This window comes from Prionailurus viverrinus, chromosome B4 (assembly GCF_022837055.1).
Source record: "Prionailurus viverrinus isolate Anna chromosome B4, UM_Priviv_1.0, whole genome shotgun sequence".
NCBI classification, from domain to species: Eukaryota; Metazoa; Chordata; class Mammalia; order Carnivora; family Felidae; genus Prionailurus; species Prionailurus viverrinus.
In genome coordinates, this window is record NC_062567.1 from 121,301,743 (window position 1) to 121,323,245 (window position 21,503).

The 21,503-nt window shown below is 47.3% G+C and overlaps 1 protein-coding gene across 1 annotated transcript in view; it reads right to left on the reverse strand.

Moving 5' to 3' along the window:
- The window catches only part of NT5DC3 (5'-nucleotidase domain containing 3), an 88,264-nt gene that overhangs the window by 51,437 nt on the left and 15,324 nt on the right, over positions 1-21,503 (reverse strand). The window contains exons 2-5 of the mRNA XM_047865908.1: positions 15,473-15,657; positions 6,390-6,464; positions 5,886-5,941; positions 593-683 (exon numbers count right to left, since the gene is read on the reverse strand). Of these exons, the coding sequence (XP_047721864.1) occupies positions 593-683; positions 5,886-5,941; positions 6,390-6,464; positions 15,473-15,657 (407 nt within the window). The remainder of the gene's footprint in view (positions 1-592; positions 684-5,885; positions 5,942-6,389; positions 6,465-15,472; positions 15,658-21,503) is intronic.

Genomic DNA, 21,503 nt, shown 5'->3' on the forward strand with positions numbered 1-21,503 from the left:
AGCAAGTCGATTATGGCCCGGGGAATGGCATTAAAAGCCACGTAACTCTCCTGAATGTGAGCACCTCCGTGCAGCCATATGTGAGCCTGAAAAAGAGCCTTTCTCTGAGTGCCTGAGATTTGTAGCCCTAAGTTTACCAGCTGACCAGGCATCTTCCAGTGCATTTTGACAATGTAAACAAAAGCCCACCTAACAACTCTGGAGCAAAAGCTCAGAGACAGAAGTCAGAGAAGCAGAGGCTTCCCTGCGGCACAGGGTGACCTGTTATCTTGGATCTCAGGGCAGGTGACCTCTACTACGCGGACTTCATCAGAAAGAGGGGACACACTGGGATGGAGGGTGACAGACAGGGGCGGGTGCATGAAAAGTGTAGAGAGCCTCTAGCAGGTAGGGAGGAAAGGGCTAAGAAAGGGCAATCTTGAAGGACCTAGGAGAAACACCAACATACGAGCCTCTCTCAAATCCAGGGTCTCCCAAAACGTCCCAAGTGCCCTTGTCAGTTCCGCAGGAGCACACAGAGACCCCAAATCTACCAGGCCGTGTTTCGAGAAGGAAACACATAGGCTGCCTTAAATGAATAATCTCTCATTACCTTTCCATAAAAGTCACTCATCTGTTCCAAAGGCACGTGGGACCCCTCGTACATTTCAATGACTTCTTCATCAGGGACAACGCTGAGGCCTCTGGAAAAATCACGGGCAGTGCAGTTAGACTCACGTAGCAAGAACAGCGATTTTCAGACCTCTGGCAACTGCTGGGATTTTCAGCTGAGGTGCCAGACACCGCGGTCACGAGGAGGTGAGACGTGCCGCCGGTAAGCGCTACAAATCACAGGCGAGAAGCTGCTACCATTACTAACGGCAGGCCGTTGGAATAAGGACAGAAAAATAATACGTCCTAGACGCCAGATGTGAATTCCACACACTCATTCACTTACTTCTCAGCAATCCTAGGAGGGGAGCACTATCATCCTCCCATTTCCCAGCAGAGGCAACTGAGGCCCCGATAGGTCACATATCTTAGCCAAGGTCACCGAAGTAAGAAGTGGTGGGTCAGGACCGGACCCCAGGCTTCCTGGCTCTCGGGCCCAAGCTCCTCAACCTCTACGTCGTGCTGCCTCTCTCAACAAAGCACAAGGCCTTCCTTAGCCTTGGGGTGGGTCTTTGTTTCCATTTTTATGTTTTTACTACATTAGGGAGAGACAGGCTAGCTTTGTCTGTATCATCCTCCTGACCTCTGATGCTCTAACCTAAGGTCAGTGCTGAGGAGGGAAAAGCCATGCATGAGGCTCGGGCGGACTAAAAACCCCATGACACAAGGCAGGAAGCCCAGATGCCACCTCCGAGAGGGATGACCCCAGATGCTATGTGACAGAAAAGGCCAGTTTCCTCATCTACAAAAAGCCAGGGTGACATCTGCCATCTGCCTGCCTCCAGGAGCCGCAGCAGAATCTGTGAACCAATCCAGCCCCTCCACAAAGGGAAGGGTGACTTTTGGAGTCCGAGTGACCTGGGTTTCACCCTGCCTTGGCCACTGGCGCTGGGAGCAGGTGCTGTCACTGGGGATTTCACGTTCTCCTATTTCCCCACCTGGCACTGCCTGCTCCAGCGTGTCGTGAAGAAAAATGTCTGTTCCCCAGCCGCGTCTCTCGGGAAGGTGCTTGAGAAACAGACACCAGTGGTGAGGAGACCACAGAATGAATGGTGGGAAGTCTCTGCGGTGCCACATGGGAGTATCCACGATGCAACAAGAGTCTTAGTTACTAATATGAACAGGCTGCTTATCACATAAAATCACCTGGCCAACAACACATACAAGTTGTAATTGATGGCTGACATGCAGCTGTGATGGGAATCTAATTTCAGCCTTTTCCCTTTCTTCTCCACCCTCATAGAACTTTCAAAAATACCCAAGGAGATGCATTAATATTTTGCCCCCGATCTTGGTTAACTTGATACATTGCACTTTATCATTCACCAGATCAGTCTGGACAATGACCTTGGGGCAGAGCTCCTGCTAAAGTATCAGCGCTCAGGCGTGCACACGCCTAAGGCTCTAACACTTAGAAAGAAACTATAAAAAGTGGAAGAACTCTGCTGGGGGAGTCATCCTTCTGCCCCCAAACTAGGCACTACCCTAAGACACACTCACCGGCACAGAACCTCACAAGCTACATCTTTAAGGCCCAAGTAACCAAAGGTCAGCTCAAAAGCGGGGAGAAAGCCAGCTGCAGCCAGCTGAATTCCGCGACAGGCTGGTGGGGAGGGAGGGGGTTTGGGGGGACCGCCTGCACCTAGATGTAACCTCAACCAGCGCTAGGATCAAAATAGAAACTACTTGGGGTGGGGGGGGGGGCGCCTGGGAGGCTCAGTCAGTAAAGAGTCTGACTCTTGATTTCAGCTCATGATCTCACGGTTCGTGGGTTCGAGCCCAGCATCGGGCTCTGAGCTGACCGTGCAGAGCCTGCTTAGGATTCCGTCTCCCTCTCTCTCTTCCCCTTTTCCACTCACTCTCCCTCTCTCAAAATAAACGAACTTTAAAAAAAAAAAAAAAATTGAAACTACTTATACAGCCCTGGGTGACTGCGAGAAATAGAAAGGTTAGGGGTGCAAATCTGACCGAATCTGTCCGGGGTTCAAATCCCAGCTTCCTTAATTAGTAGGGCTATCACCTGGACAAGCAATTTAACCTCTTTGGGTCTCACTGCCATTTTCAAAATGGGGAACAATGATAGCACCTCCCTCCTGGCATAACTGAGAAGACAGAAGAGTATACAGAGGTGCTAGCAAATGTGCCTGTGATGAGAGCAAATGCAGCTTTCACAAGGTCCCCATGAAGAACTTAAATCATGGGTACAAAATGGGACTGTGGGGACAGCCAGTCTGCCTCCTCCTCTGCCCCGTGGCATCCCCTCCCACAGCCCACAACACAAAAGTCGAACTGATGTGGGAGCCGGGGACCCGCAGCAGGTCTCAGAAACGGGTGAGGCTGAGGAGGGGGCACTCTGCCCAGCCATGGGCTCATTCTCACCCCTTTTAAGGGAAAAGGAAGGGCATTCCGCGTGCTTCTGCCGCCCTGAGCATGCTCTGGTCTACACGACGACTCACCCTGAGGCAGGCAGTGGAGTTATGCCAGTCTTACAGAGGAGGATACCAAGGCTTTGGGATGGCCAAGAACTTGCTCAAGGCCACACCCATGTCAGCAGTGGGGCTGGGGTCCACGCTCAGGAAGTGTGACCCCAGAGCCCCCTCGGTCCACCACATCCCCTCGGCACTGCGGCCACAGCGACCGTCCCAGGACCTAAACCTGGACACTCCTTCTCCTCCAAACGCCTCGGCGGGCATCTGGCTCTGCCCCACACTCCCTGACACGGTGGACAACTTGCCCACAGAAGAAGAAACAAGACAATCAGGAGCCACAGGATGGCATCGTCCAAGAAGAGGAAGGAAAGACCAGGTCAGGCTGAGAGGGCAGGGTGAGACCTCCCCGCAAGTCCGCCCTGAAGGAAGGATGGGTGAGATTTCAAGAAGCAGCGAGGGAGGAAAACCGTACCGTGGGAGAAGGCCAGCATGAACAGGTGGCGAGCAGCAAGAAAGAACTCAGAGGAAGGGAACACATGCACCCTGTGCACTGCCTCACGCACTCCGAGACCGGCTGTATCTGTTGGCAAGAGAGAGTCCCCTTCTCCAGTTGACCTGGGGCGGGGCAGGGGGGGGTGGGGTGGGGGGGCTGGGTGCATCACACAGAGGGGTCTGCCTGGAGCAAAGCCAGAGGGAGAGAGCCAAAAGATGGAAAGAGTTGTGAGAGGTCACTTTGGCCCCTGGAGCCAGCCACGCCTACAACAAGCCCAGACCACAGGCCCTGGGTCTGAATCCTACTTCTGTGCGGCCTTGGGCAAGTTACTTAAGACCTCTGTGGTAATACTAGTACAAGCCTCACAAGGTTATTCTGAGGATCAAATGAGTTAACTGAAATAAAGCCCTTGTGACGGTGTCTGTGCCGTAGCAAGACGTCACGTTTGCTAGTGCTGTGTATTATCACCAGACTATTATTCTCATCAGCATCGCCATCTCTTCTCCCCTCTGAAACACCATTAAAACGATAATAAAAGAATAAACTACTCCAAAAGTCAAGGGAAGTGAGAGCAAAAACATCAGCAGACAAGACATTTCAGTATGTTCACCGGAAGACACAAAGCAAGTGCCTGACACAGCAAGTGGAGAACAGAGGCCCACAAGGGGACACCAACAAGAGGAACCGAATAACCGCCACAGCCCCCCAACAGAGGCTCAGCCCTGTGAGGCACTGGGGAGCTCCTGGGGGATGTGCTCCAGCAAAACGAGGGAGTAAAGCCAGAGAGAGGAAGGGACGGGAACCAGGGAATGGGGACAGAGGCCAACGCAAGCTCCAGGATGAGCAATCAGAGAAGGGTAGTCAATTAAAAAAAAAAAAAAAAAAAAGTAAGTGATAGATTATCTAAAACATTTGAACCGTTGGGAAATAAACACACGGATGATAGCTGTGATGGGGCATTTAGAAAAAACCAGGGACACCTCTACGGAAAACGAAGCAAATAAAAAATGATGTTGTTATGAAATCTAAGAAAAGGCACACGCTGTACAAGGAAGAAAGCAGTCACGGTGCACGACCTGGTGTTAAGAAGGAATAAGACGGAAGAGTCACGATGCAAACAATGACCAACACGGAGGAACAGGCAGACATGGACCGTCACGAGGCTCTAGAAACGAAACTGCAGAAGCCGTGTGTGTGTGTGCACGCCAAGTCCTGTCCCGTGGCAGAGATGATGTCCAGAATTAATAAATTAGGAAACAGAAATATGAAAAATAAGCACATTACTGGAAGAAAAATGCAAACAAAAAAAAAAATCAGGAGTGTAAAGGGGTTGGAGGGCAAGGGGGGACACAGGACTGCTGCCCACCACAACACTTTCAGCACTGATTCTGTGAACATATTTAACTTGGATAAAAAAAAATGTTAACTTTAATAAAGAGTTTGTGGGGCGCCTGGGTGGCTCAGTTGGTTAAGCATCTGACTTTGGCTCAGGTCATGATCTCACAGTTCATGAGTTCAAACCCCACGTCGGGCTCTGTGCTGACCGCTCAGAGCCTGGAGCCTGCTTCCGATTCTGTGTCTCCTTCTCTCTCTACCCCTCCCCCGCTCTCACTCACTCGATCTCTGTCTCAAAAATAAATGAACATTAAAAAAAATTATAAAAAAATAAAAAGTTCGTGAAAGAAGAATCTAAGATATGCACACCTCTGTTTTTAAGGTACAACAACGACACTCCTAAATCCTCCCCAAATTCAAGAATTAGAAAAGGCAAAATCCTTCATGTTCAGTTTCAAAGATTTCAGCCTGAACTAAATACTTCTATTAATTCTAATAAATGGGGGGCAAGGAGGGGGGGAATGTCTTAATATCCAAACTACTCAACTGCCATGGTGGGAACCAGAACCCGCTGCCTAACCCCAGCACCCCTCCCCACCCAAACCCGTATCCCAGAACCCTCACTCAGCTGGCAGACAGACACCTCTGGAGAGCCCTCCTCCCGCAGAGTCCCCCAGAGTGCCCCTTCATAGTCTCAGCACACGTCCATCATCGCCTTTGTCACTACGGACTGCAGTCACTGGCTTATTTATGTGGCTTCCCACCTACACTCCCAGCTCCTTGGAGCATCCTCGTAAGCCAAACCCTCCAGACCTGGCATGACAGTAGGTGCCAATCAATGTTCCTGAAGGAATGAGTGAATAAATCACAAATACGCACACAGAAACCCTCTGCATCACTAAGCGGTCAGTGGGTCTTGAAACCCAAAACCACTTGATTACTTTGGGTGAATTAAATTTACCTCCTCTTACTCTTACCTGTAGACGGTTCCCAACTGGATGTAATGAAAAGCATCTATCTTCATCAAAACGGCCTTCAAAAACATAAACACATGCACAGGTGAGTAGCACAGAACAGACAGCATGTTTATGAGGGCTGTGGGTTATAAATCGTGTCAACACCAGGCTGACATGACAAGGAAGTACCCTGTATGTATCTGACACGGACCTTGCTTGCTGATTAAAGCACCGTGCAACCTGCCAAGGAAATGACTGCAAAATCTGCAAAACAATATGACAACTGGCTCTTCCTTCTAGAAATAAACAGTATCTTCCAAATGGCTAATGCATTCACTCGTTTTTTCCAACACACAGTCTCCTGAAAAAGACTTTATCTAAAGATGTTTTTTAAATCATTCAGTTCTGCAGCCCCAAAGAATGTAACTGAAAATCACGTTCTGTGTTCAGCAAAGAAAAGCACCAAGAGTACACGTTCTTCCCAAACACCATCACACTGTAAAAGAACGTGAGGGTGAAACCTACCCGCTGCACATCGTAGTGAAGTCCACGGATGGCAAAATTTGGGTCATACTCATACTTCCTGATTTCCGCCGGATACTAAGAAAAAAAGAAAGGAACCATTTTTCAGCAAACAACGTACTGAGTTCAAGACACGGACCACATCCGGTCCCTGTACAAAAGCTGAGGTGGCTGATGTACTTTGGTGGGAAGACGGGGTCAGGACGGAGCACAGCCTGGCCCTCTGTTCTCAGACCAAGTTCCTCTTGGCCACAGTGCCCTCCCTCCACCCACTCCCGTCTACCTGCCCAGACACAGGTAAGGCCTCACCCCTGCCCCAGCTTCTCTCATCTTAACTCCCTCTGCCCATCCCATCCCTCTGCCTTGGGACTCCTATTTCCCTAAGACCCCGGAGACACATCTGCTTCTACCTCCAAGACTTCACTTCCTCCTACTGTATTTAAGGCTGCTGATGAATAGTCCCCTCTGTTGGAAGCACAACTTCTCCCAACACGTTATCAACCATCCATTCAGCTCACCTGTGAGCACCTCGGTGTATGACCCCCTGCATGGCCCCACTACCAGGTTTCATGAAGCAACCCAAGCAGAAAACTTTTCAAAGGGGGGCAGGGGCCCTCCATACAGCGTTCATTGCTTTCCTCATCTGGACTGTCAGCCGCTGCTCACCCTTCGGGGGCTGGAAAGACCTCACCGTTATCAGGTGCAGTCTCCCACCCACTTGGGCCAAGAGGGCCCCTCCCTCAGTATGTGGTACGCAGTTCCTGCTCGAACACTGTGACTCAGAACACGCGTTGACTTCTAGAGGCAGCTAGGTTCCCCTGGCATTTCCTATTCTTAAACCATTCTTCGAATTCTGCAAAAATCCCAGCTCCGTTCTTCTCTACTGGACTAGGCATCCAAGTCCTTCTCTCCCTCCCCAAATCCCAGAATTAGAACACCAGCTACCCCAAGGGGAGCACCAACGTACCGAGCGCGGTATCTGCTGCTACTGCACACGGGCCCTACCATTCCCATTTTACAGATGGGGCACCAGGGCACTGAATGAAACAATGTGGCCTGGCCACACAGCTGGGATGCGGTGCGGCGGGGAGTCAGGCCTGGGCCTTTTTGCCTGCTCTCCCGACTCCCCTCTGCCCTTGGAGTACAGTCTTGCGGGACAAAAGAATACTCCTGAGCCTAGAGAGGCTGTGTCACCAGGATCTCCCAATCACGATGTCAACTGCTTACGTAAAAACCTAGACAGCTATCAAGACGCACAGGAGCCTCTCTGCAGGACTGGACTAACCTGTCGTGACCAGGGCCACGTTTGGGTGAGGACGCTTCCTGCTCCCACCAGCTGAACTGCACGCAGCAAGTGTCCGAGCTGCACAAAGTGCTGACTCAAATGTCACATCTGAGCTCATTTATCTGATGCCTGCCACTCATGCCAAGAAATCACCAAACGCTATTTCCACTCAGGGGCGTTTCCAAGACCTCTGAACGCTGTATGCAGTTCCGTGTCTTTACTAACACACTTCACACACACATGCCCGGAACCCACCACACGGCACCGCGATCCTGCCCATCCCTGGAGTCTCCTCCTGAACTTGGCAGTGAGGAGGAAGGGGGAGGACCCGGGGAAGATACTTCAACGTTCCTGAGACAGGTGCTTCTTCACTGAGCCAGCCACGTGCTACCCGCTGTTCTGGACGCATCTGTGACTTTATTCTACGTACTCCTCACAGCACCAGCACGGAGGAGGTCGAGCATCTCATGTCCGTTCGTTGAATAATCTGAGAAGCGGAGTCAAGCGAACGGCTCGGGCTCACAGAGATAGACAGAGGCTGGGCCGGACTTGAGCCCCGGCCCGTGTCACACCCGAGTCCACGTCAACCACCTGTAATCGACTCTGATGAACGCTGAGCCACCGCAGGAGACGCCCATCCTGTGACGGCAGAACCTGCCGCGTCCGACTGCCCGGTGGGTTCGCTCAGGAGGTTCACGGTGGGACACAGGGCTGGCCACCGGCGCGAGAACCAGAGACAGAGGGTATGCTCTCTGCGCACAGACTCCTGGAGGCTGTGGCGGCTCTTCTCTGAACGAGGTCTATCCAGACTCCCCAGCAGGACACAGACATCACAGGGAGACATGGCCACGCACCCACCCGTGGGCCCCAGAGCGGTGTATTCTTGCGGAGCCACTCCCAATAGACACACCACGTTTTTATGTCACAGGCGGCTGAAAGGGCCTCATGGGACACTATTGTCACAAAGAACACAGGCCCCAGTGATGAGGGACCAGGCGTCAAATCCCAGTCCTACTCTGTGTAGCTGGGTGACCCTGACAAGGTCTCTAAGTGTCGGTTTTCTCATCTCCAAAGTAAGGATACCAGGAGACCTACCGCAGGTGAAGTAGAGAGAAGAAAGCAAAGGACGTGTGTGGGGGGAGCCCCTGGCTGGCTAGGTCAGCAGAGCATGCAACTCTTGATCTTGGGGTTGTAAGTTCAAGCCCCACATCAGGTATAGTAATAATAAAATCTTTAAAAAAATTTACTTTTAATTAAGAAAACAAAAAGCAAAAAAAAAGGAAGCCTGAGGGGCTGGGGGGAGGGGGCAGTCTCTGGCACGTAGCCGTAGCAAGTTGCAGTGAAACGGAGTTGCTTTGCTGGACTAGGAATCGGGAGGCCTGGGCTTTGAGACCCTCTCTTCTAGCCTCTGCTACTTCCCAGAGGACTTCAGGCAAGTCATTTAACCCCCCCACCCCTTCCTTCATATGGAAAATGAAACAGACTTGGCGTGATTTCTCTGCTCCACTCGTGCCCCCTGAATTGTGATTTCCCCTGCAACCAATCAAGTCAGAAATGTCCTCACGGCGGGCCCCTTTCCAACCCACACACGTGCGCACGTGCACGGGCCTGTGTGCACACACATACACGAGCTCACGGCATCTCTGAGAATAACCGTCAACAGGCTTGTCCCATCGAGGAAGCCAGAGCTGCTCCCGTCAGCCAGGGGGTTACGCTTTTCTCCACTGGCCTAGGACCAGATTTTCTGGACTCTTCAGAGTTGAGAAACTTTCCACCAGCCTGAAAAACATGACTCACTCAATGTGTCGTGAAGATTACTGGTGTCTCTAAAAGCAGAACAAAGGGTATAAAAAGATAAAAGACCTAACGGCACTGGGGATTTTTATTAACCCTGTCTGGTTTCCTTCAGCACCTGGATTGGTTCTAATTCCAAGGGTAATCTGAGCAGGCTATCACGTGGGGACAAAGGTGGAGCAAGATGCTCCAGAAACGTCCCTTACAGCTTCAAGCACAGTTAATACCCAGGAGTGCCCACTCTGCATACCCAGAAATGTATACATTGTCCCTCCAGGTCTGCGGCTTGGCCGTGTCTCCAGCTAATTACAGAGCTCTCCACAGGGCTAGCAACCTATACATCACAGCACCGCTGCTGAGTTCCTGAGGTCCAGATGCCTATAAATATAGGTTTTTCAGAGGTCTCTGAACGTTTCAGGAGTCTAAATTATGCGTCTAGTCGGTGGCAGGGCAAAAGGGCATGAAAACAAAGCTCTCCAAAATCTTCACAAAATGGGAAGCGAGGACAAAATAACCTGCATCCGAATGGTGACTCCACACCAGGCACAACACTCTCACCTAATCGTGTAATTCCATAAATAGGTCACGTGCTTACTGAGCGGGTCCTTTACGCCAGGGCCTGGGAATATGGCAGGAGCGAACAGATGGAACAGATCGCACAGTCGCTGACCGAAGTTTACATCCCACCATGGGGAGGCAGACGTACACAAACACCCAGCAGAATGCCCCGTGGTGAGAAGTAATACAGAGCGAATGCTCTACAAGGGCTTGGAGAGCTGAAGAAAAGAGTAAGAAGTTGAGGAGCAAGGCCTCGGACCGCCTGGGGCCGGGAGGGATTGTCCAAAGCAGAGGAAGGGCAGGTGCAAAGGCCCTGGCAGTTTAAGGAGCAACGAGAACTCTGGTGTGAGGACAGGTGGGGGGAAAGTGGGGGCGTGGGAGCAACGGAAGGCCTTCTCTGTCATTCCAAGTGTGCTGGGAGGGCTTCAGGGGGCCTTGGGTCCAGGAGTGATATGGTGAGAGGGTGATGGTGGCCTGGCCCAAGGTGGTGGTCGGGAGGGGGGAGAAGGGGATGGAGTTAGAACATGTTTTGAACGAGTATCTTTTGAAAGAGTGAGAAGAGAGCTCACAGCTGCACAGAGCGACCCCCTCCCAAAGAGCAGAGCATAGAAAGGGAAAGAGTAACTTCACGGTGCAGAGACGCTATAAACACACCTTGGCCACGTGATCAAGGCCAACATCAATGGCGGTGAGTCATGAAGACAGCACGCACCCTTGATACGATATGGTGAGAATGGCACTTTACCTCTGTGGTCTTCCTCCCCCAGAACCCACAACCTCAGTCTAATTACGAAAAAAAAATGGCAGACAAATCCCAAGAGAAGGCATCCTAAAAAATACCTGACTAGTACTCTTTAAAACTGCAAGGTCATCACAAACCAGGGAATTGTGAGAAACTATCAAAGCAGAGCCTAAGGAACCATGACAACTAAATGTAATGTGGCATCCTGGATGGGACCCTGGAACAGGGAAAGAACATCAGGTAAAAACTAAGAGGATCTGAACCCACTATGGACTTCATTAAGTTAATAATAACATTATGAACGTGGTTCTTCAGCTGCGATAAATGTACCACAGTAAACTGTGATCAAGAGGAAACCAGGCATGTGTAGACACAGGAATTCTTGGTATTACCTCTGCAACTTATCTAAAAACCTAAAACTCTCCTAAAATTAACGGTTTATTTTAAAAAGAGAAAAAGAAGAAGGGGCACCTGGGTGGCTAGGTCAGTTAAGCATCCAACTTCAGCCCAGGTCACGATTTCACGGCTCGGAAGTTCAAGCCCCGCATCGGGCTGTGTGCTGACAGCTCAGAGTCTGGAGCCTGCTTGGGATTCTGCGTCTCCTTCTCTCAGTGCTCCTCCCCTTTATGATCTCTCTCTCTCTCTCTCTCTCTCTCTCTCTCTCTCTCTCTCTCTCAAAAATAAACATTAAAAAAAATTTTTTTTAATAAAAAAGGAGAAAGCAAGAACCCATAGCATTTGCTGAGAGATCAGACGTGGAGCACAGGAGAATGTGAGGCGTCATGGCTGATGTTAGGCTCCAGATTTGAAAAAAACGGGTGAATGTCAGTGCCTGTTAATGACAGGGAACACTGATGAGGGTATGGATGTGGAACACGAAGTCAAGAACTCTTATCACTCTCCTTCTATTCCTTGGTGGACCCATGAAAGGAAAATACAGTCATTACCCTATATTTTATTCTATTTTTATGAAAACTTCTTTTTCTGAAAAAAAAAAAAAAAAAGAAAAAAAAGCATAATTAAGGGGCTAGAACTTTTACATTTGCTTTTTGGGAAGATGCTAAATTGCAAACTTACTGTTCTATTACTGTGCATCTCAAAAGCAGATGTCTTTCCATCTCTACAAGTACATTTAGTCTTTGGCAGGAAAAATGGCACCAAATTAAATGCCTCTTGGAAGAATTATTTTGTTTAATCAGAGCAAGAGAAAAATCTGCATAAGCATAATTGACTCTATTAATATGCCTGACATAATTAGTGTTATGACTTATTTCTTTTATCCAAGCAACAAACAGACATAATGGGAATGAAACTTCAGTGATCTTAAGTCCAGAAGCTTTTATAATCATGATTGTACCTCTTTTTCCCCACCTGTTTCATCTCCCTTTTCCCCCCACATTTCATACATTTTTTATCTTCATAATTTTTTTTATCATCACGAATATTTTATTTCCATATGAACAACAGGGTGGAAATGAAAGGTGTTATTAATCCCACAAGGAACAACATGGAATAAAGAATATTTATGCCTTGGAAACAGATCTGAGTTCAAATTCTGGTTCTGTCTCCTACTGATCTCGCGGCTTTGAACTACGTGCTCATCTCCGTTAGCCTCAGTTTCCTCACCTGTAAAACAGACACAACATCTATTTGTATGGTTGTCACGCATATTAGAAATACCAGTAGTGGGCCACCTGTGTAGCTTAGTTGGTTAAGCATCTGACCTTGATTTCAGATCAGGTCATGATCTCATGGTTCCTGGGTTCAAGCCCCGCGTTGGGCTCTACACAACAAGGGGCCTGTTCAGGGTCTCTCTCTTGTGTGTGCACTCTCTCTCAAAATAAATAAACTTGAAAGGAAGAAAGAAAGAAAGAAAGAAAGAAAGAAAGAAAGGAGGGAGGGAGGGAGGGAGGGAGGGAGGGAGGGAGGGAGAAAGGCAATAATGGCTAACATTTATTGAGTGTTTTCTATGGGCCAGGCACTTTATATATATTAACTCATTTAATTACAACGACTTTGTGAGGCCAGTACTGTTACTGTACCCATTTCACAGAGGAAGAGACTGAGGCTCAGAGAAATTAGGTGAGTTTCTCGAGACTACCTGAGAAGTAAGTGGTGAAGGTCAGGATTTGAACACCAGCGGTCAGGCTCCAGAACCTGCGCTTCTAGCACCAAGCAGAAAATCAACAGACAGGACTGTTAATAAAATGACCGCTATTTTACGAGTGATAATCAAAGTCACAGCAAATGCCACAGACGACCTAGGTCTAGAAGGCCATCAGCAATGCAACACCCCTTCAGTTCAACGTCCCCATGGGGTCGTGGAGAGGTGGTGCAGGTTGGCAGACAGGGCAGTGAGGGCGGGACCAGCTAGTTCACACTCCGCTTTCACAGTCAGGGGACACGTCTGCAGGTTAGATGGAAGAAAAGAGAGTCTCCTGAACAGAGGGCAAATGCAGCTCGATGGCAAGTGGCTAGATGGGTTTACATATGGGAAAGTGGCCATAACTAAAGAAAGCTGCCTGTTGGCTTAATGGCAGAAGGGAAGGTTATTTTTGACACATGCCATTACTGAATTTTGAATAAGGAGAAAATGACTTGCTTATTAAGTCCACTGATAACCAAAAGCTGAGGGGATCAGGAAATATGTTGCCTCAAATGGTGAGGATCCAAAACCAATGGAAACTTTGGCAGCATTAATAAAGGTATGGTATCCAGAACCAGGGAGGTGATGGTCTCCCTCTATTCCATACTAGTCAGACCCCACCTGCATTAACATCTTCAGTTTGGGGACTCGCATGTGAGGGGGATAAACCAGAGTACACACAAAGAAGGGTAACGGAGATGATAAAAGACCAGAAAGGCAGCCAAATGGGAATGGCTGAAAAAACTCAGAATGACCAGCCTGGAAAAAGAGACATCTTGGCCAGCATAATGGCAGGACTACAGAACACATACCCCAGTAGATTAAACACTATCCTAGCAGATAAATCAGGTATAGAACATTAGTTCTCCTGATCTAGGTTTCTAGATTTCGCACACCTACCAGTCTGCCCACCCCAGCCCACCTTTGCTGACAAACTCCTTCCGGGGTCCCAGAAGTATCACCTTCTTTGTTGTTCTCCTAATTCCCTCAAGCAGAGAAAGTTACACATCCCTAGCTCTTTGTTCAGACGCATGGAGACGCCTCCAGGAGGTGGACGCGTAATTCCTCTGCTTACACGACTGCCTCCCCACTACAGTGCTGGTCCCCATATGCTACTCATCCTCACTCCCCCTGCTTCTACCACAGGGCCTGGCACAGAGGGGGTACTTAGTAAAGGCTGAAGGAATGTGTGAAGGAATGAAAGAGAAGAGATCGATGGTGAAAGCTGTCTGAAGGCAGAATTGTTCGACCCGCCAAATCGGAAGTGCCCCCTGCAGAAATGCACCCGGTCTGAGACAGACCCTGGAGCTGCACTTCTCGGGGGCGTTCTGGGGGTTCTCAAAGGGCACTAGGACCTGCTGACCTCTGAGGATGCTTCTCACTCAGGCTCCTGAAATAGATACTCAAAGTGGACTACAGAAAAGCATGTTGGGTTCTGAGTGTTTCTTTTTGCCTTCCTTACTATAAGGTCTCAACAACACTATGCACCAGAAGACAGTCAAATGTTCTTTACATAAGAACAACTCAAGTCAGGAGTGCCTGGGTGGCTCAGCTAGTTGAGCTTCCGGCTCTTGATTTCAGCTCAGGTCACGATCTCAGGTTTCATGGGATTGAGCCTCCACATTGGGCTCCATGCTGACTGTGGAGCCTGCTGGAATTCTCTCTCTCTCTCTCTCTCTCTCTCTCTCTCTCTCTCTCTCTTTCTCTCTCCCTCCCTCCCTCCCTCCCTCTCTGCCCCTCCCATGCTTGTTCTCTCTCTCTCTCTCAAAAATAAATAAATTGATTAACTAAAATAAATAAAATAAAATAAAACAAAACAGAACAGAACAACTCCAGTCAGTGATGAGGTTAAAATATTGCCTATTATTTGAAGGATTTCTTCTAACCAGAGCTCAGCAGGCTGCCGGTTCATCAGCTCTGGGAGAAACTCCATCACCACTCGGTGAGAAATGAGAGCACGGAGTCTGTAGCCCAATCTCTGCTAACGCATAACTTGAAAATCTTTCATTAAAGAGACATCTAGAGATTTAAAAAAAAAAAAAAAAAAAAAAAGCAACTATTTTCCGGTACAAAGTTCCAGTGATGGGAGATAAACAAGTTCTGGAGATCTATTACACAGCACAGCACCTACAGCAAACAACACTATATTGCTAAAACATCTGCTGAGAGGGTAGATCTTATTTTAAGTGCACACGCGCACGCAAATAACAATAATAATAATGAAGGGGGCAGGAGGAAACTTTGGGAGGTGACAGATGGTTTATGACCTTGGTGGTGGTGATGGCTTCACAAGCATACACTATGCCCAAACTCATCAAGTTATATACATTAAGTGTGTACAGCTTTTTGTACATCAATCATACCTCAAAAAAAGTGGTTTGAAAAAAAAACCAACAGGCTTCTGGATAGAGTCATTTGGAAGGGAACAAAATCTATTCATGCATTCAACAACAATTTACTAAGTGATGTCTGTGTGCCAGGCACAGGGCCAGATCCGTTCACGGCTGCTCTCCAACGTCTAAGAGAAGGAGGAGGGAGACCACAACGTCCTGTGCTCTTACCCGGTGTTCATTGATGAGAAGGTCCCGCGCGGCATTAAATATCAGCGTGTGGAGGTGCTTTGAGTAAAACACCAGGGTATAATCATAATCAAAGCCATAGATTTCAATGTCCGACAGGCTCATCTCATTGTTTGAGAAAATGGCATCTGGATTCAACAAGTTGTTCATAATTGAAGGCACCAAGTCTAGAAGTAAAGAAAAAATGTATATTATATCATGTGATAAATAAAGGTTAGTAGGATTCCTCAGTGAGTCAACCAAAGTGCAAGCATGAGAAGCCAGTCGCAAAGGACTGCATGTGGGATGATTCCATTTATCTGAAATGTCTAGAATAGGCGAGTCAAACGAAGAGACTGCTAACGCGTGTAGAATCTCCTTTTGGGGTGATGAAAATGTTCTCCAATTGGTGATGAGTGATGGCCAGATGGCCGTTGTGAACTGAAAGCCACCAAATGGGAGACCTTCAAGCGGGTGAATGGTACAGTATGTCAATAGTATCTCGGGCGCCTGGGTGGCCCAGTCGGTTAAGCGTCTGACTCTTGGTTTGGACTCAGATCATGATCTCAGTTTTGTGAGTTCAAGCCCACATCAGACTCTGTACTGACAGCAGGAAGCCTGCCTGGGATCCTCTGTCTCCCTCGCTCTCTGCCCCTCCCCAACTCGCACTGACTCTGACTCTCTCAAGATAAATAAATAAATAAACTTTATCTCAATAAAACTTTATTTAAAGAGAATCTTTGGGGGCACCTGGGTGGCTCAGTCAGTTGAGTGTCCAACCCTTGATCTCGGCTCAGGTCATGATCTCACAGTGATGAGATCAAGCCCCACACCGGGCTCTGCACTAGGAGCATAGAGCCTGTTTAGGATTCTTTCTCTCCCTCTCTCTCTGCCCCACCCTCTGCTTGCGCACAGGTGCACACTCTCTCAAAAATAAAATAATACAAAAAGGAATCTTTGTTTCAGTATCACAAGATTTGTTTCATTTAAAAAAGAACATATACTAGTTACAGATTTCAGAAGATGGAGAAACACTTAGATAATTAAATTTAAATATCACACATCATCTCCTCACCCAGAAGAAAACTACTAACATTTAATGCATCGGTCGCAATACTGTTTCATGGATGTGTTTTACGCAGTTGGCCTCACAGTGTACGTATAGCTTCATGTGCTCTCCCCACTGTGTTCTCCCATCACCACCAACAGGTGCATGTGTGAAATAAACTATCACAACATCATCCTTCTGTCTCCTCTCTGCACTGCCCAAAGTGTCACATCATTTTCAAGAAGTTATAAAAGAAGTCTAAAGATACCATCTTTGCATTTGATTTTTACTTTTATGGAACACAGTTAAGAGTTCATAATTTTTCATTTTCCACCCATAATGAGAGTAAGAATAAAACTACAGAGGGAGGCATCTCCCAATTATTAGAGGAGTTGGAAGATGCATTGACAGAGAGTAGCCCCCTAGAGCCTAATCATGACGGATGAACTGATCACAGAGGTGAAATCTCAGACTGTGGGTCTTCAACCACCATATCCTCGACGAAATCAGGATTAAAGACTGTACAGTAGATTTCCAAAAACAAAAAGGAAATATGATATTCAGTCAGTCCTTCCATGGCAAGAACCCCATCATGCAACATTCTGTGACAAGAACACAGACCACTCTATCCTCCTGAAAGGATATGTGACTGTATTCTTTCACCTTTTATGCTGGTTGCACACCAAAACGGCTCATAAGTGGGCAAATGCTGAGAGCAGGTGACTTTTTGGGAGACAGGTACAAATTTCTAACACATGCACACAAAACTCAAACCGTCCATATCTGACTGCTCTTTACATTACTGAGGACAATCTCTCGACTCCACTACAGGGGTTAATATTTATTAAGCACCTACTATATGCTACGTGCTATCACAGCACTTTATATTATCTCATTTAATCCTTACAGCAATCTAATGAAGCAAATACTGTATTATCCCAATTTTATATATGAGGACCTTTGAGCACAGAAATTACGTAATCTGCTGAAGTATACACAGTACTCTGAATGGCAGAGCCGAGATCTGAACCCAGCAAGTCTGGCTCCAGAATCTGTGCTCCTAACTCTCTTCCCCAGGATTACAGGAATCAACAAGCATTTGAGAAGGGTACACTTTACCCTAAGTAATCCTTCGTCACTTTCGTGCTCACCAGAGTCTACACTGCTCCCCCCGCCCCCTTCCCTCTGCTCATTTCTTTGTGGCTAGGAATGGCCCATGTTACCCACTTTCATTCTAAGGGGCCACCTGAAATACTCAACAGGTACTGCTTCCACAGGGTGGGTGGCAGCTGCAATGAGGAGACCAGGCTAGCCACGGCGAGGTATTCTGAGCATCTGAGGAGGTTCCTCACAGCTTTACAGCTTAGATCCCTTTGAGAATCTAATAGAAACCACAGAATCCTCTCCCCAGAGAAATGCACATACGGATTTTGCAGAAAATCCCAGGGGGACTCACCCCCTGAAGCCTATTCAGGGTCACCAGGTAAGCTGTCATGTTACACTAACTTAAAACTAAGCCTTTACGTTCCCACACGGAATACCCAACAAAGGCAAATGCGTGTCTAAGTGAATGAATTTATGAACACATGCACCTATCTCTCTCCCACTGACAACCTAGATATGGCTGAGTCTACCAAAAATCCAAATTGTCAAGAGGCACCGAGTCCCTTTTATTACTTTTCTTTTGTCAAAAATCAATGAGTCATTCACCTTGGCTTTCTTTTGCAAATTTAGACACTTGTTACTGAGGGCAGTAAACAAGGCAGTGACATTTAAAAAAATAAAACAAACGCTAAGGTAGACCGTTCACAAGAGCTAGTCCCGGGACAGGGAGAAGCCAGCAGTCCCAAGCTCTTCGGCACGTAACACCACAGATCTTCTGGCCTTACGTCGTCAATGGGCCACTGCGGACGATGCTATTTTCTGACTATGACCACATGGCACTATCCACAGTAAGTAACGCAGGATCACTTACAGAGTGACCAACGGCTCTGCTTTCACACATGATCCTTCCATGGGAAGTTCTAACAGCCTGTTTAAATTAGAAGTTCATGTTTAGAAAGGGTTGGCAATAAAGTCTCTCTCCCTTTCTACAACCTGAGAAGAAAACGTGAAGCCATCAAGGAACCCTGCCGGGATGGAAAGTCACTACCAGCACATCTCCAAAGGCTGCCCAGGCGTGTCCCGCTGGAGGGAAAGCCCAAGGTGTATTAATCACATGAACATCATCACCAAAAAGCTCAGATGTTTAATCTGTCATCACTCAAAATAAACACGAGGAACATGGGAAGCTTAAAAGGGATTTCAACGCCCCATAAAACCACTTCAAAAACGTGCTGAGAAGAAACACAAGTAATTACAAGGCAAAAGGAAAGAATGCCAAACACTCACAAAAAGACAAACAATCTGTCTAAACTGTAGACTCTAGAGTATAAATGGAAAAAGGGCCCTTGACTAGTCACCTCTGTACTTTCCCAAAACAGAAACAAGACTGGGTACCAATTTAGAAAGTGAATTCCTTTTGCACCTAATGGATGATGACAGAAAGACTATACAGTTAGTACAAAGAAATAGAGAGACAGCTCTATTACTCTGTCCAAAGCTCTGACGACAGCCTGGTTCCAAGGCAGACACCTGGGCTAGAACACGGAGGGCAACTGAGGCCCCACTAGACTTTGCATGACTGAGAAGGAATTTGGTTACAGCGGTCTATAGGAAGCCACAGACTGGGGCTCATGCAGCACAACCTAGCCTAAGCTGCCTAACACAGCTACTACTCCTCCACTGCGTTTCTTTGGGAAATCAGCCCTCCCCAACTGTTATGGCCTGTGTGGCCTCAGTGAGATTCCACTCCCGACAGCAGGAGGAGAGCACATGACCCAGACCTGGCCAAACAGCACCTGAATTCCCCACCAACATGAATTCGTTTGGAGAAGGCTTAGGACCCCCTCTGGCCAATCATCATCATACTTTCCCTATAGCCAAAGTGTACCAATAAGTTCCAATCAGGAAAATTTCTGGATTTAGAAGGGAATTTCACAGAAGAGGCATTCTTTTCTTCCAAACTTGGATCTAAAAGGATATCAAATGAGATGGGTAGGGCCATCACTAAGAACCTTTAAAAAGGCCAGTGGGGGAGAGGGGAGCCCTGGGTGGCCCAGTCAGTTAAGCAACCAACTCTTGATCTCAGCTCAGATCTTGATCTCAGGGTCAGGAGCTCAAGCCCTGCATTGGGCTCAGAGCTGGGCGTGAGGCCTACTTTAAAAAAAAAGAAAAAAAAAAGCCAGTAGGGAAGAAAGCAAGGTCAAGAGACAAAGCTAATACTACCTCTGGATTTTCCAATTGCACAAACCCATAAAATTTCCTTTAAAAATGGTTTGTTTGGGTTTTTTTGCTTAAGCTAAATCCGTTTGAGCTGGATGTTTTATTGCTTGCAGTCAAAAAGATCCTAACTAGGGGCGCCTGAGTGGCTCAGTCGGTTAAGCATCCGACTTCAGCTCAGGTCATGATCTCACGGTTCATGGGTTCAAGCCCCACATCAGGCTCCGTGCTGACCACTCAGAGCCTGGAACCTGCTTCAGTTTCTATGTCTCCCTCACTCTCTGCCCCTCCCCTGCTCACGCTCTGTCTCTGTCTCTCTAAAAAATAAATAAAACATTAAAAAAAAAAAAAAAAAGATCCTAACTAAAAGTTCATTTCAAGCATATTCAGCCACTCAAAATTCTTACTGCCTACAAATGTTAACATTTTAACTCAGTATTAAATGCATTCCCCGTTTAGACTCTAAAGCATCATTGCAATCTTAAATTCTCGTTCATATGCCCAACTTTCAGCAAGACGGGTAATCTACCATTACTGTGTTCTCCAGAATATGCTGTAGTTGAGTACCAACTTGAATTAAATTCACCTAGAATATTCTCTCTTTTTCTAACTACATAAACACTGGCTAACTATAATAAAAGAGTGTCAGATAAGATTTTCCTTTATACTGTGCTGCAAAACAAACACCAGGTGAGTCAAAGAATTAAAGCTCTTAAAAAAATGGTTAAAAGGTGTGAAAGCTAGATTACTATTTACCTCATCTTTCCAAATATAAAAGCAATAACAATAAATCACAAATGGAAAACATCCACAGATTTACAATCTAAACATGTGTATCCAAAAATAGCACAAACAATAATTTGAGGGAAAAGGTTATATTAAACAGAAATTTAAAGGTAAAAAGCAAAAATATGAATATGCTAAATATTGAAAATCAAATCCATGGATGCCTGGGTGGCTCAGTTGGTTAAGCCTCCAACTCTTGGTATCAGTTCAGGTCTTGATGTCAGGGTCATGAGTTCAAGCCCCACACTGGGCTCCACATGAAGCCTACGTAAAAAGAAAAAAAAAATCCAATAAAAAAGATAAAGGGGATGCGCCTGGGTGGCTCAGTCGGTTAAGCATCCAACTCTTTGTTTCAGCTCAGGTCATGATCTCAGGGTTCCATGGGATGGAGCCCTCCATCAGCTCCACGCTGACAGCACATAGCCTCCTTGGGATTCTCATTCTCTCTCTCTCTCTCTCTCTCTCTCTCTCTCACTCACTGTCTCTCTGTCTCCAAATAAAGGAAAAAAAAAGATAAAGCATCAGAGATTTCCTCCATAAGAGAGGAAATTAAATGGCTAATAAATGTAAATGTTCAACCATTCTAATCATAAACAAAATTAAAAGTTAACTCTCGGGGCCCCTGGGTGGCTCAGTCAGTTGAGCATCCGACTTCAGCTCAGGTCACGATCTCACGGTTCGTGAGTTCCAGCCCCACATCAGGCTCTGGGCTGATGGCTCAGAGCCTGGAGCCTACTTCCGATTCTGTGTCTCGCTCTCTCTCTGCCCCTCCCCCGTTCATGCTCTGTCTCTCTCTGTCTCAAAAATAAATAAACATTAAAAAAAAAATTTTTTTTTTAAAGTTAACTCTCGGGGCGCCTGGGTGGCGCAGTCGGTTAA